The sequence below is a fragment of the Ambystoma mexicanum genome, chromosome 9 (genome assembly GCF_040938575.1).
Source record: "Ambystoma mexicanum isolate Mex_15411 chromosome 9, UKY_AmexF1_1, whole genome shotgun sequence".
Taxonomy (NCBI): Eukaryota; Metazoa; Chordata; class Amphibia; order Caudata; family Ambystomatidae; genus Ambystoma; species Ambystoma mexicanum.
Genome location: NC_090931.1, coordinates 958,276,029 through 958,292,679, shown reverse-complemented (window position 1 = coordinate 958,292,679; position 16,651 = coordinate 958,276,029). Strand labels below are relative to the sequence as shown.

The 16,651-nt window shown below is 43.6% G+C and overlaps 1 protein-coding gene across 1 annotated transcript in view; it reads left to right on the top strand.

Moving 5' to 3' along the window:
* The window catches only part of PPIG (peptidylprolyl isomerase G), a 776,344-nt gene that overhangs the window by 172,898 nt on the left and 586,795 nt on the right, over nt 1–16,651 (top strand). Inside the window, exon 6 of the mRNA XM_069616162.1 lies at nt 9,039–9,083. Within this exon, the coding sequence (XP_069472263.1) occupies nt 9,039–9,083 (45 nt within the window). The remainder of the gene's footprint in view (nt 1–9,038; nt 9,084–16,651) is intronic.

Here is a 16,651-nt window from a genome sequence, read left to right as displayed (position 1 = left end):
TCCGTTTTTAAATAAGCATTCTTTAAAAAGGACAATGTATGTAACAATCAAATGTACTTTAAAATACTTTTTGCAGAATCAACACAAAGCTAGTAGATGCTCTTTATTGATGCTTTTTACACACTTCCTACACCTGAAGGTGACTTCACTAACTAGGACTGTAATGGCATTTATATATCACTAGTAGACTTTGTAGATTCTGAGGTTGGTAGAGAGGAAAGGTTAAGGGAATGAAAAAGGTTAAACAGGTTCTCGGAGCATGTTTCCAGCAATAATAGTAAAAAACTAAGTTATCTCCTCTGAGGTACAGTAAATCTCAAAGTCAAAAGGACTAGGCGAGCCTGCAGGGAGCCAGGACAGCCAACATAAATTGGAGCACAGTCTATGGAGCTGAGGCACTTCTTAGATAGAAAAGTCTTGCACAAAGTTAGAGAGTTTGTTGAAGGAAAATCACTGTAGGGTCACAGGCTGTTAGACTTGTGAAGGGTAGCGCTGAAATCAACTCTTAGCAAAGTAGCTATTGCAATTCTCAACTGAGAAGAGCAAAGCTAAAGACACTGAGGTAAGTACCCGAAGTCAGAAAAGTACCTTTGGTTAGACGAAATGTGGTCCAGCTGGCTTCTGTCTGGTTGCAGTGATGCAGATCCTGGGTTCTTGGCCTCAGTTGTGGGGACAAGAGGGTAGGCGTCTGGAGGACTCCTGTGGCAGCAATTCAGAGGTTGGCGGCAGCTACGGGCTCTTTTCAGGTCAGCGGCACTTCGCGGTTTCAGCACTCGGTAAACAGCACCACCACATATCTTGGACACTGGTTGGCCTTACTTTACTCCTTGAGTCCTGCATTCTGGTGAGGGGACTAGACGCTCTGTTCGTCCTACTTCTGGAGGGTCCTGGGGAGACTCCTGGAGCTTTTGCCCGGTTTACAGACCTTGCACTCGACTACGGATTTTTCGACCCGTGCCACTCGCTTCCTGCAGCAGCAAAGAAGTACAGTCAGTCGGGGAAGATGGTCCAGTGGAGTTTGTCTCAGGGTTAGTTGGCCCCACTGACCCAAGGGAAGAAGTCGTCCCTTCTGGAGCTTCTCTTGTTGATCAGAAAAAGGAGTTCAGCACAGCAGCAGGGTTTCACCATGCAATTCAAAGGTCCAGGAGGATGCAGCAAGCTTCGTTCACGGTTTCTTCATCGGGCTGTTCTTCCCAGTGGTCGACTCTTGTTTTCAGTCCCAAAACCCTGGCCTTTTAAGCAGGTTTCTCCCATTCATGCACAGCATAACTGTCACTGAAACAGCCCAAACAGCTAGGTGGCTGTCCTAAAAGAACCTACGAAAGAGTGACAGCCAGCCAATCAGGACTTGGTGCATTCCTAAAGACAAAGGACAGGCGTTTTGCCCTACCAGACACACTGGAACCAGACGCGGGTTTCAGTACTGAAGCCCGCCTAAGGCAAAACAAAGGGCTCAAACTTGGCTTGGTGAGCAGAGTAAAACCCAAGAAAGACCTCACAAACAGAAAATGGCGAAAAAAGAAGCCCGGGGCTATTTTGACAAACCTTAGGAGAAAGGATTTCTCCGTGACACTGCACTGAAGGTGCTGTGTGTCGCCATACAAAAAAGTAGATGCCTATGGAGTCTGTCAGACTCCAAGAACAAAGGAAACACATACTCCAAATTAGGACAAAACACAGAGTGTGAGGAAAAAGGGCTCACTGACTCCAGGGTTAAAATAAAAAAAATCCTAAAGTCCAGCAAATGAGCTGAGGGGGTTCTAAGGTTGAAGGGAATTGGCACAGAAATGCGAATTCTCCCTAACAACCGGTACTCACAAGAGGGCGGGTACTCCATTAGCTTCCACAGAAGCTCCTCCCGAGAAAGAAAGTAAAGGTTTTGCCCTAGGTAAAAAGGTGGCAACTAGAGTGGAATATCAAGTTCGTATTGCAAACTACTTCTTGCCAGTTATAAAAAAAAAAAAGCACTCTGAGACAAGGTCCAGTCGCAGCTGGACCTCTTCGCACTCAATTTTAATGACCGTAACCAAGGCCAAATGGGTGGCTAACAATATAAAGGGAAATCTAGATGCAGCTGAGAATGCGTGTAGAATTTTAACGGAAGGCACAATACTAAAGCGCCACTGTTGGTTGGGGCAATCTGGGTTTAAACTGGAGACTCGAGCAACCTTACTTAATATCGCTGTTAAAGATAATGTATTGGGCAAGGCGGTGGATGACGCCTTGGAAACTGCAAGAAAGGAGCATGAGACTCTGAAATCCTTAAACTAGATTTCTAACAAAACCTATATTCAATAGGTTGTTAACACACACAGGTTTTTTCAAGGGAAAACCTATCCACACGCGTCACAATCTGCCCTCATCCTGGGATTACACTCCTCAACCCCCCCCCCCGACATTCCAACGCATCTCAAACACCGCTCATTGAGTCTACCTATCAAAGGGGCTTCAGACTGCTGCTGCAAGTTCCCATCCAGTGTCCACTTCTCTCGTCTCCAAACCAAGAATCCAGAGACTGGGTCCTGTGCTGCTGCATCCTGAAGGCATCCACTCTGAAGCTCTTTTCTCCTAGGCTACTGTGTGGGCTTGGGTAATACTTATCTTAATTCTGGTGTGCGCCCTTTGACGCTGAGTGGGTGATTCGTTTGGTGGGGAGTTTGCCCATACCACCTGCCGAGGCCTAATGCTGGAACGCATACAGGGAGCCTTCTGTGAAGTTACTAAAGTTTTAGTATTTATTTATATTGCGCAGCCTGCCCACGGGCATCAGGGCACATGTTTGGAAAGGTTACAGAGGGTTACAGAAGGCAGTTACAAATTACGTAATATATATACATACATAGAATAAGGACATATACAAATATATACAAAGGTAGTTAGTCGTCTCAGTATATACAGAGGTAATCGAGGTTGCAAATCATGCGATAGGTGTTTACCAAAGGGTGGCCGAAGCTTCGTCTTGCTCATAGAGCCATTGTTTTGCTCTGTATTTGAAGGATTGGAGGGAGGGGACAGTCCTGAGATCATTGGGTAGTGAGTTCCAAAGCTTCGCTGCCAGGACTGGGAAGCTCGAGCCTCTGGCAGTCTGTAGCTTGAAGCTAGGAATGATGAGTGAGTGTGTGTGTGTGCATGTGCAGATCTAAGAGTTCTGTGGGCTGTGTTGTGTGAAGCGCTCTGACAAGTAGGCTGGTGCTGCGTTGTTCTGTGCTTTGTGGCTTAAAACAAGTGTTTTGAAGGCGATCCGCCGTGAGATGGGGAGCCATCGTAAGTTGCGTCTAGCGGATGAGATGTGGGCGCACCTAGGTATGTAAAGAGCAGCCCTAATGGTGTTATTCTGGGTTACCTGAAGTTTGTCAATGTTTCTTTGACTCGTACCAAGGTAGAGGGCATTGCAGTAGTCTATTTTGGATAAGATGAGGGTTCTGGCCAGGATCAGGCAGTTATCCATAGTTAAGAAGGGACAGCAAGCAGTAATTAGTTTGCATGTGTATGCAGATGCTGAAACTACTGAATTGGTTTGTCTGGTGATAGAGAGGGTGGAGTCTAGGTAGATTCCGAGATTTTTAGTGACATTGGTGACCTTAATGATGTTACCATCAATGTTGAATGCATCATATTTGCTGTCCAAGTTTTGAAAGTTTGGACTGAGAGCCTAGGATGAGTAGCTCAGTTTTCTCATCGTTTAGGCAGAGACCGTGGTAGGCCATCCACGCCTGAATGACGGTGTAAATTGCATTGAGAGCTTTGACGTCAGTTACATAGTCGCCAGTGATAGGGATGAGTATCTGGGTGTCATCAGCATAATTTGTGTAGGTGACACCCAGAGGGTCAAGAATATCAAAGAGTGGTTTCGTAAAGACGTTATAGAGCGTGGGTGATACGCACGAGCCTTGTGGGACTCCGCAAGGGACATGTGCTGGGTCAGCAGCGGCAAAAGATGAGAAGACTCTCCTGGATCTGTTGGCAAGGAATGAGCTGATCCAGGAGGTGGCTGCATCGGAGAAGTGGGCGGCTGTTTTGAGATGCTGGCAGAGGATTTGGTGGTCCACCAGATCAAAAACGGCTGATAAATCTAGGAGGAGTAAGGGCGCTTGTTTGCCCTTGTCTTTCAAATCCTCAATTTGCGTTTTTAGATCTATTAGAGCTGTCTCTGTGCCGTGTCTCGGCCGGGAAACCAGATTGCCGAAGTCCTAATTAGTTGTTCTTGTCGAGATAGTCTTGAATTTGGAGATATGCAGCGCGGTCCAGGATTTTGAGAAGGTACGGTACCGTGGTGATGGGCCTATAGTTGGTGGGGCTAGTAGGGTCTAAGTTTGTTTTATCGATTAAGGGGATTACCCATGCATCCTTAAGGTTATCTGGTACTATGCCAGATTTAAAGGAGGAGTTGATGAAGGAGGTGATAAAGGGGGCAAGCTCAGGCGCTGCTTCCTTTACGATTGGTGCTGGGCAGGCATCGCCTTGACAATTGGATGGTTTTAACTTCTTGATGATATTTTCCACTTCCCTAATGGTAAGAGGTGAGAAGCTGAAAGGTTTGAAGGAGTGATTGTGGGATGAGAAGTTGGAAGGTTGGGAGTTACCTGCTGAGTCAAGGAGATGTTTTTTTAGTGTTGATTTTAGGTTGGAGTGTATTGATTTTGTTAAGTAATGCTTTTTGAATGTTGGCGCACCATTCGGTGTCAGGGGTGCATGTGTCAAGGGGGGCAACTGGGGACTCTAATTCCTTGAGAATTTTAAAGAGTTCCTTAGTATTGGATTGAGCTTGTATGATCCTGTTATTATAGACTTCTTTTTTGCCGCTAGTATGGCATCTTTGTACGAGAGGGTGATGGCTAGAAGGTTGATTTTATTTACTGGCGTAGGTGAGTTTCTCCAGAGGGACTCGGCTTTACGTTTATCTTTCCGAAATTCTCGTAGGTGTTGGGTGAACCAAGAATTAAGGTGGTTGCGTGTTTTTTCTTTGCGCTGTTTAAGAGGGGCAATGGAGTACAATGCTTTTGACATAGCTCGATTGTAGGTGTCCGCTAAAACGGTAGGGTCAGCACAAGTTGTGGAGACCGAATTTAATAGTGGGAGGATGAGTGGAAGTAGTTTCTCAGTTGTGATATCCTCCTTGTTACGAGTGAGTGAGTGTGGGTGGCGCGGTACAAGGTTTGTGCGCGGATGGGCAAGAATTGATGGAGAATGTTATTTTGTGATGGTCAGACCATGCACATGGTGACACTGAAATTAGGTTTAGTGCGCAATTCATGTCTGAAACCCAGTCCAATGTGCGACCCTTGATATGGGTGGGTACATTGACATGCTGGGTTAGGCCACAGTCGGATAGAACGTTGGCAAGGTCACAAGCTTTAGTGTCGTTCGTGTCCAGATAGCCTAGGTGAAGGTCTCCAAGTAAGATAATTTGGGATTTAGGCTTGGTGCTAGATGCTAGGATGGAAGAGATGTCTTCTACGAATGTGGAAGTGGGACCAGGTGGCCGATGGATGAGGTGCACTGAGGCGGTATGATTAGGTGAGATTGGGAGTTTAATCGAGAGTAGTTCAGCTGAGGGCAGCTGATGATTGTTAGCCACTCTTAGGTTAAGAGAGCTCAATGCTAATCCACCCCCCTTAGTTTAATTGGTGTCCCTATCGCACCTGATGATAGAATAGCTATCGGGAATGGTGAGGTCAGGGCAGGGCCAGACGCTGCATGTAACCAGGTTTCTGTGATTCACCAAAAAATCAAGGTTTTCAGTCACAATGAAGTCAGCGGTGTCTAGCGCATGAGCTGGGACAGAGCGGGCGTTAATGAGCGCCCCCTTTGAGTTTAGCTTGGGAATTGGGGATGTTGGCTGGGGAGTCCTCTACCGATAATGGGGCATCTAGGGTATGGGTTAAGTTGGCAAAATTGACCCTAATGTCTGTGTTCAGGTGGTAGGACCAGTGGTGACATCTGGTTGCTAATCTTTGCTTCCGGACTGGAGTGGGACAGGGTTTACTCTGTCGGCTTGGGGATAGGCAACTAAGTAGGCATGGTGGTGAGTTTGGACCTAGCGCTGTCGGGCAAGGATTGTGTTTAGCCGTGAGACGTGATGCAGTTCTGTGGTGTAAAATGTGTGTTTGAGGGGTAATGGATGCGTGAGCAAAGCCTGGCATTCCTAATGCGCGTATGGCATGGTTGGTTAGGTTAAACATTTTAACTAACTCTGAAGCAAAAACTTACTTGTTTAACAAGATATCCTCTGGCACTGTGACTTTCCTGCAACTGAAACCTATCCTGACCTGCCTACAGGTGGCTCCTAGACCACTGGGATCCCTCTTCTTCCTCTGAGAAACTCGTGCTGAAAGAAGTTACTTAGTGTCATTAAGTTTATGCTTACCTTTGAGTGGCATTCTGCCCCTCTGCAAAGTATAGAAGTTGCTTTGAATCGTGTTTCCTCCCTTCTAAAAACTAATAAGTATTGGCACGGTTTTATTATTCTTAATTGAATGAGTGTAAAAGCTTACCCATAGGGCTTACTTACCTTGAAAAACAGATTGTCATTCTTGGTGTCCCCTTGGGTTTTGCTTTCCCTGATCTGCTTTATACAGATCTTAAACAGTCTGTAAATTAATACTTGTCTTATGCGTTGCTGGTAGCCCCTCTTATATCGATCTTACTTACGTTGAATAGCTGCTGCTCTTCTAAACTTGTAACACTGGGTTGTGCTTTCCCTGAATTGCATTAGTGCTGTTCTAAAAGAGTTTCATAAAGTTCTTACTTACCTTAGAAACTGTAGTGTACACTTCTTAAAAGTATATTGGGTATAACTAGCTATTAGATAGCGGATAGTTATGCACCAGTAGGTCAATTACTTACCTTGAAATACATTGCACCTTTCTTAAAAACTGTAATTGGGGTTTTGTTTTCCCTGAATTGCTTAGTGCATTCTAAAATAGTTAGTGGTCATACTTATAGAGTAGCTTGAGACCATAACTAGCGTCACTACATGACGTGTCAACTACCCTTGAATTACTGATTGTATTCTAAAAGTATATATAACCTGTTTTTGTACTGTCCAAGGATAGCTGACTGTCATTCTACATGCGTTTTAGGTTTGACTCACCTTGACTACTGATTGTAGTGTCGATGGTTATTTTATACAACCCAAAGTATAAGTGTTGAGTTGGTTCTTATAATTGTGTTTTTCAGTCTCTTTTGGACCATATGTATGCTACAATTTCTGAGTACCAAGCTACAGCCCTCTCTCCTAAAATTAGCCTGGCTGCTCTGTCCATGCTACCAAAACATTCTCAGGTGGTACTGCCTTGTATTAGAAGTGGAGCTTATGTACTGCCTCAGAAAAAAGTTTTTATGAAGTCTGGATAGGAGTTTAGAGAAACAGTCCTAAAAGCTTTGAATTATGTTCCACTATTCTAAAAAGTAATATGGGTGTAACTGTGTCATTCCTGAAAGAAGTTATATATGTTGCAAGTTACTTACTTGTAAAATTGTTGGTAGAACCGTATTATTCTTGAAACTGAATAAGTAACATCGTTTTCTACCAATAGGGTCTGCTTACCTTACTGTCATTCTAAAAGTCTACTAATGTGGTTTTACTCACCTTGAATAGCTTACTGCCATTCCAAAAGGGTGATACTAGGTTTAACTCCTTTTAAACTACATACTGCTCTTCTAACTTATACTTTGGTTTACTTCCCATAAGTATTGTGTTGGTTTTTTATTATTATGTTTCACTTCTAATCGTACCTAGCTTTCTAAAGAATTATCTTTACCTATGTATACATACAATAAACAATTATTTTTACAAAATAACCGTGTTTGGGCCATATGTATGCTGCAAGTTCTTTGTACCTCTCTACAACCCTCCCTCCCTCCTAAGATCAGCTTGGCTGCTCTGCCATTGCTACCTTAATATCAGGTTGTACAGTCATGTGTTGGAGCTGCTGTATTACCCAAGGTATAGCTGTATAAAGTCCCTTTGGGTGAACTTTAGAAAAACTGTCATAACAAATTTACTTCCCTTGTTTTCTAATTCTGGAACAAAGATCATCTTATGGTACTAGTGAATTTTGGACACTAGCCCCTATTTCATAGCAAGGAGGGCCTTCTTAAGAATTAAGGACCTTAATCTAGATTTTCTTGTAGATGTTTTAACTATTTTCTAAACAAAACTAAATGACTGTTTGTGGGATTTCCAACTGTGTTGCCCACAATCGTAGTCACACTAAAACACGCTAACTATTTTCTAACAATTTACTTGTGGTTCTAAAATTGATGTTCTCTCTTCACTTGTTTTACCCTGCACGGTTTAAATATTTCTTACAATTGTTAAACTGTTTTAAATGTAAAGTGCTGGGTATTCTGTTAGTAGAACTCCAAAATCGTTAGTGTATAAATGTGTATAAGTAGTAATTGCATGGCAATGCTCCCTGAGGTTTTCATTGGGTGTATTCCAAGGCCTAATAAATAACTGAATATGTTTTTACATCTTCTGTTTAACGTGAATTGTTGGTGTGCTTAGTCTCTCATTGAAGCCCTAGATTACTTTCACATGCTTCTGAGACACTCTTCTCCTTATTTACTATAATAGGGTAGCCACCGAAAATCTACCCCCATGGTTGATTGTGAAAATCTTAACAATCAACAAAGAGCGTTGTTTAAAATGCAAGCACAATGTGATTGTGGTAGGATGGGACAAAAGTGGCAAGTCCACTAATAAGTTTTCATGTAATGTCTTGTGAAGCTTTTGTGCACCTGTTTTTTGTTTTTCTGTGTTTAGGCAGCAATTGGGAAATATATTTTAAAAAAATCGATTTTAAAAGAAATGTGGTATAAGCTCATTTAAAGTGGCCATTTTTACATATTTGTGTTATGCAATGTACAAACGGCGTGGTCTGTCTGCTGGTATCTTGAAAGGGCATTTTCAAAATTTTCTTTTCATGTTTGCACTATTATGAAGATTTTATTCTTTGAATAAAGGTTTAATTCACTCATTTCATTTTGATAAAATAACCAATTACTTCATAAAATGTTATTTTTCTTGTCAGGAAATGGAAAAGGAGGTGAATCGATTTATGGTGGATTCTTTGAAGGTAAATGCAACAATTATGGATCATATGTAGATCTATTGGTAGGAAGTGGTGTGGGGAGGACTAATTGATTGAATAGATGAATTCATTGCAGAACCCTCTTTCCTCTTTAAAACTACTATTTATATCGAAATGTAAGTTTCTGCAAGTTAAAATGAATATTTTCATGCACTGTTTGCTTTTTGCCAATGTCCTCCTTTTGAAATATATATCCTACATTCAACTATAGATGGTATTTATTGAAAAGGCTATCTAGGGGCCTGTGCAGTCTAGAATGGCTGCTGGTGTCACTGAAGGTGGGGCATGGATGCATACTAAAGCTCCTAGCTATGCACTGCAATCAGCCCTTTTTTCTGAATGCCTTTGTCAATGACTGTCTCCCTTTCTGATGCTTCAGGATAGGGTCTGTGCTAAATCGCAGGAGTTTGTCCCTTCTCGCTAAGGAGATGAGCCCGATGTGCAACACCCTCCCTAGGGGTCGAGTCAAGTGGAACCTCACTGGGAGAGACTCCCCCTTTGGGGACAAGGACTCCCTTTCCTATCAGGAACTCCCTCAAGAATATACCAGTTTTACCTCTTGCATATCCTATAAAGAAAATACCAGTATGTGCTATTGTAAACCAGAAACTGATTATGCCCTGTAGAGGAGAAGAGAAGGCATGGTAGAAAGAAATTCAAAACTACGCGGGGAAGCTCTGTTAGGTAAGATTTTCATAGAAATGATAAATCCTCCTGACCTGTGTTAACCCCAGAACATTTTGCTTTACTGGTGGGTTATTTTTCCTAAATACCTCCTAAGTGGGAACCTTTTTCCACACTCACAGAAACCTTTACTCTTTTTATTGGTGTCAGTTTTTAGACTCGCCATAGTGTCGTTTTAAAGTTATCCTCTTTGACAACTTTTTGCCAATACGTGCCTGTTGTTGTAGAGTTGCCCTAGGTGCTTCCCCTTGTAACTTCCTCTGGCGAACCTTGAGCGAACTACAGTTCCCAAGGATAGAAAGGATCTTTGGATCCCTTTTTATATTTTATTTGGTGAAACCAGCACACCCCACCTTATGTGGAGTGCTTGGGAGATACAATGTATCCCTTTTCACACTGAAACTGTAACAATTCTGTTAGAGACAAGTTTACCTTTAATGGCTGGTGGCAGTGCTACCTTTGATTAATTTGGTGCACCTTTACCGCTGGCTGTATTCAAAGCTGCCGTAAAGGCACCTAAGGGTGTTCATTTTACCAAAATGCACCCTGTCTTCTTTTTCGCCATTTTTGTTTCTTGTCCTTTCTTGTTCCTTCCCCTCACATCCAGGGCGGGAAATTCCTTTGTGTGATTTTTAGCTTTGGCGGGAGTCCCTTGGACTCCCCACCCAGGCTCCAGTCTGTATGTGAAGGCAGGAAGCGAGGGAAGAGTCAAACTCCACAGCCCTTTTCTTCCTCCTTGCCTGAATGGGGACAAATCCCAATGGGTGGCTGGCTGCCCTGATTGGACAACCAGACTGCCCCTTGTTGAAAAATACAGTTAGAGAATGCAGAAGTTGTGCTGCAGTTCCTGTTAAATGCTGCAAACCTGCAAGCTGAACACAGGTCGACCACTGGAACCAAAGAGTATGCTGAAGGAAAAGCGTCTGAGACCATTTCCAGCGACGGGAGAGCCTGCTGTGTAACTGGAGCCTGCTGTAGCCCTTCCTTCTAATCGACCTGGGGACGGCAAAAACGATGACCATGACCCAGAGCCTGGCGAGACCCACTAGACTCAAGAAGACCTGCATTTTGAGCCATCCCACACGTTGCTGCCACCTTGCGGGCTGCAATACCTCAAGACCCCGGGACTTCAAGCCATTGTGCAGTGCACAGTCTTCCGAATCTCGCTGAAACTTCGTGGGCATCCTGTCCGAAAAGTTCCCTCAACAGAGTGCTGGACCTTTCTAACAACGAGAATTGAACCACGATTTTCTGTCTACTTTGCTCCTGAAAAAGGCACCAAATCCACTGAACCACATTCAGCTGTGTGGAAAACATTGCCTAGAGCCTTCTCTGTTGATCCCTGCTGCAGAGTCCCTTCCAAGGTCCTGTTTTCAGTCCCCATGACAAGGAATCCACTGACCGGGTTTTTGGCTGCAGATCCCGAAGTCGTCCTGCTGCAAAATCTTCTTCAATGCTGATGTACTGTGTTGGCTTGAGTATGTACTTACCTTAAGTCTCTTAGGATTTCTGTGTAGCTGTGGGGAGTTTTCTGTGATGGGGAGGCCTCTCATCCAGTGCAAACAATTCCACTGCTAGAATCCTGCTAGGGTGTCTTCTGCGAAGCCCTTCGACACTCTTCTAACTCTAGAAGTAAAGTACTCCCATGATTGCCCAGTCTTCCTAAGGAACACTGACTTTTGCTGCTTAAGAACCTATTCTGACACTGTGTGTTCGTCACTAGATTCTAGTGACCTCCCTTCTGCCACTGAGAACACACATGCTCCAAGAATAAGGGAAAGACTTTTTAAGGATTCAGCCTTTTGCCTAGAAAAGAAAATAAGTGTTTAAAAGTTACTTACTGGTAAAGAGTTGGTTGGTAACTGTAACTCAAGAGTGAACAGTTACAAAAGTTCTTACTTATCTTGGATGTGTGTTGCACTGTTCTCAAAAGTATGGTTAACACTTTCTTTAGAAACCGTTTTGCCATTCTAATTAGAAAGTAGATGTGAAGGTATATCACTCACCTGTGATTTGGTTCCTGCTTCTTCGTGTTGGTTTCACCAGATTATTCCTGTTAGAATAATTGTATGAGTGTCCCCCAAAAGGGTCTTGCTTCCCCTTACTTGCTGCTAGCCTGTCCAGAATAAGTCTGCATTATGTCTTACCTACCTAGCATAACTTCAGTAAGGTGGAACATTGGGTTTTGCTTTCCGTGTGCTGTTGTAGACGGACACATGAAGAGTCTTTGAGCTCTAACTGTCCCTTATAAGTCATACATAAGTTACTTGTATAGCTGGGAAAGATCTAACCTGCACTGCATTGTGAGATTAAAAAAGCATATGGGTTTTACTTAACTTGTTAGCTGTGTGCCAGCCAAAAATAAGTTACAAGTTACTGCTTATCTTAATTTGTGTTTCTCTGATCTCAAAAGCGCCTGTAATTTAATATTGCATCCTTAGGTTTCGCTCACCTAGTATAACTGTGTTATCACAAAAGTAGTCATAGGATTTTACTGTACCTGGAATAAGTGTGCCACTATTCACAAAAAGTATATTGTCCAGTTGGCTGATTATGTGAGTTGTACTGAGTTACTGTACAACTGATATGTTCAGTAATGCAAGGACAGTAGAACCTAATTGTGAAAGTAACCATTGGTTTTTACCCCCCAAGAATAGGTATGGCCTATACTGAATGTGTATGAAAAGGTTTGACTTCCCTAGAACTACTGTGTTCCAAATATGGTTTATGCTTTGGCCTGTGCACCTTCTAGCATAGTGTTGTGTTTTGATAATTGTGATTACATATAATGTGTGATAGTACTTATTTACCCGTAGATTTATCTGGGTCTACTTGTATTTAAATAAATCATTTGTTTACATACATGGTGTTTCTTTGGACCATTTGTATTACAATTTCAGGTCTACTGATTCTACAGCCCTCTCTCCCTCTTAAATGAGCCTGGCTGCTCTGACTATGCTACCATGAACTCGATTGGTACAGCCTTATACTAAGAGTGGAGTCTTGTACTGTCTCAGTTGAATGGTTTTACTATGCCCTTAGTTGGACTTCAGAAAAACTGTCTTAACGCGCTCTACGGCCACGTAGTATATGAAAGAGGAATAGCCTGAAGACGAGAATGAAAAGCCCTCGAGTTACGAAGCATCTCGCAAGTCCATAGTGAGCTGGACACCTTTCATCCTGAACTGGAAAGAGACCAGGAATCGGAGGGAGACTTGCAGCATCTCATAACAAAGAGAAGGAGGGACATGAAGTCGGAAGCACAACGTCTTAACAGCTGGGAAGAAGCGTTTGGTGTATCTGGGGTCCTGCAAGCACTGTTGATGCCTCTTTGCCAATACGGGGCAATCCGGTAACTGAAAAACCAGAGTACCTGCTTTTGGGACAATTTTTCTAAAGTCAACAAACTATACCTTGAGCAATACAGAAACTAAAACACTTATTATAAACCGCCTGGGCTTTGAAGGAGTTGATTACAGACTCCACTTCTTCCTGCTGGATAGGTGCTTCCAGGGCCTCCGTGTCCTCTTGGGCCAAGTGGGGCAGGGCCGCTTCTGCAATATTTTGTCGCTGGGCTTCCGCTGATCTACCTGTACTGGCCATGGTCTCAAGCAAGTGCTCTTGTGCTAAACGCAGCTTGTCCTGTTCGTCATATTGTGTTGCCCCATGTTGGTCTCGAATACCTATGAAAGTTATGTTTTCAGGTTTTTGCCAATTTCTGTGCTAAAAGATGGTTGGCCTTGTTACTTATGGCATAATATTCTTGTTTGACTGAAAGCAGAGTTTGCGCTGTTTCCTCTGCATATAGGGCCTCTAACGTGTTAAGGGCCACACAGAGGGCTGCATGGACCTTAGTAGACCACCCTTTAACCTTGTATTTGCCTTCAATATCTAAGATTTCTTGTCCAGGATGGATCTGGACTGCTTCCGTTTGTGGTATGATGCCGTGTGTGCGATCAGAATCCCCTGGACAACCTCCTTCATGGCGTCCCATGTTGTAGCTGGAGAGGTGAACTCTGTAGAATTTTCTCCGACGTAATTCCTAATTGCAGTTTCCACATAGTCTCTTACAGCCATATCATTTAAAATGGGGTCGTATAGACGCTACTGTGGTCTGGACCTAGGGGCTGGGGTTCCAAGATCTGATTTGTAGGAGCACCGGAGCATGGTCCGTGAGAACCTTTGGGACGATAGACGCTTTGTACGTGAAGGACAGGAGCTGGGGCGAGGCCAAGATCGTATCTATACGTGAGAAGGAACGATGGACCTGTGCGAAAAAGGTGAAGTCTTTCCTCTGGGTGAAGCACTCTCCATGTGTCAATGACTACTATAGATCTAAACAGGTGAAGAATGCCCATCGCTATTTTGTAACCCGTGGGGTACGGAGCATGAGTTTTGTCCTTATCCGGGTCAGGACCACCGTTGAGGTCGCCCCCTATGATCACCTGGCCCTCCAAGAAGGGGAGGAGGGCTGCTTCCAGCTCTGCTAGGAAACGTTCCTGGCCCTCGTTCAGGGCATAGATTGAAACTAGTGAGTGCAGTTGACCGCAGAGCCATCCCCTTCACTCCCACAAATTGACTGCCCGGATCTGTGAGCGTGTCCAGTTCCTCAAAGTGAATGTCCCTTGCCATTAAGATCACAGTTGCCCCTTTTTGGCTGCCTCTAGAGGCCAGGAACTGCCTTGGCAAATCTCTGTTCCGGAGTCGAGTATAGTCTACTGGGAGAAGATGAGTTTCTTGGAGGAACCTGGCAGCCCCTTCCAGGTACAAAGAGTTCCATTTCACCGGAGAATTAAGGCCCTTCACATTCAGTGAGATAAAGTTCACATTCCGGTGTGGTGTCTCTGGACTCACCGCCGCTGTTGGTGTGGGGTTATGGGGCTCAGGTGTGCAGAAGCTGTCATTCGAGATCTGATCATTTTCGCCCAAGAGCTCCAACCGAACCTTGAACCAAGGAAAATCCATTTAACTTCAGACTAGTCCGAACCAAACTTTTGAGCTGCCCAAAACTATCCACAGCTCAGTCTAAGGGTCTTCCGATGTCATCCTCCCCAGAGTCGGGCTTGCACCGCGCCAAGCCCAATGTAGCAGTCATGTTCCCTGGTTCCCGGTTCCTGTTGTGCTCAATTGTTCTGGGGTGCTGGGTTTAGGAAGTTATTAGAGGTCTTGTCCTCATCTGTCTCCCCCGAGTCAGGAGAGTAAGGACATTTTACTTGATTTGCAGCTTTTCTAAACTTTTGACCACATCGCTTGTCTTTCTTTAAGGTCTCCTGTAGAGGGGGGAGCGGGGGGGGGGATTTGGTGTAGTTGGTGGATGGATTACTCCCTTTGTCTGACAAAGAGGGGTTCAGGATCATTTCTGCACCTTCCAGACTTCAGATGGTTCGGGAGGCTCCATTGTAGGAGAATTGGACTGCCGTAGAGAACAGTCAGCAGTATTTTTTTTATTTAAAATCTTTTTGTTTTTAGTACAAAGACCTTCACAAATATTTAAAGTAGCAAAATACAAGATAAAAGAGCAATGGAAAACAGATAAAACATAATAAAAACATCAAACAGAATATCTAACTCCTTTGGTCGATTTTTTTTCCAAACCAATTGCATCAGGAATAATAACAAAGCTACACAACCTCACATGGAAATCATATTTGTGCTTGTTAGCAGACTCTATCAAGTTCCTTCGCAATTACATTTACCAACCTTGTTGTCTTAAGTATGGAAGTATCAGTGGCTCCCCACATACATTTTAACCAAATCCAATTTCTGGCTATGATAGAAGTTGCTTGCCGAAATGAGTTCATTACTGTACAGCGATCATTTTCAAAGTATGTACAAAATGTAAAAAGATGTTTTAACGTTTCTTGAGTTAATTTGCAGAATCTACATATCTCCGTGCAACAATCTGATTTATCTTTATGCCAATCTTTCATTCTGACCCTTGTATGTAGCAAATCTAAACGAAACAACATATATGTTCTACGTACTTGTGAAAAGGGACACAATATTATATACGCAAGGCGTAGAAATTGCTTATGGCAAAATTTGGAATATTCTGCAAATGAGGAATATCTCTATCTGCGAACAACCATCCGCCCAATCCAGTTAAAAAAAAGATTTTCTTGACCTTTGTTTGAAACTGATCTAGGTCTTTAACAGACATATTGATTTTTTCCAAAAGCTAGCATGCGCTCTTTGTACTGAACCATAGATGGCAGGTTGTTGCTAACTAACATATTATTTAACCTAATGTACAACAAATTTTTAGGGGGCAACATCATTTTGGAAAAATTGGAGAGTAGTTGCCAATTGTATCTAGCCGGTAAAGAATTCGGGCCTAATTCGTGCCTAATTGCATTTGGCATAGTCGGCAGTATTTAATTGTCTGATCTCTCAGGAACAATGTCAGCAGTCTGAGCACTCTGTGTTTCTGTATCGTTGCCGAAGCAAGATCCTGGAAGATCTTCAGGGGAGACCCCTCAAAGGACAGCTCGTCGCTATGATTGCCTCCTTTGTCATGTAAAAGTGGACTCGTTGATAACATATGGGGGAACTTCAGACACCAGCCCCTTACGGGTGCGCAGTCTATGGGTGCAGTCCAACAAAAACTGGGGATTTTTGAGCTGTGGCTGGAGGGACAGAAACAGATTCCCTAATACTCTGTCAGGTCCTAGTCCGGTACCGAGGAGGGTACCCCTCTGATTCACAGGTTATTTCTTCGGGCCCCATTTTCTAAATCTTCTTGTTTGTACTTCAGACTCTCGCCTCTGTTTGCAAGGTCCCGGAGCATCTGTTGCACCTCAAAAAAGTGACGCTGCTTGTTCCTGGGTTTGGTACTCCAACTCCCCCCATTCCCCGTTCCATTTCGGTCA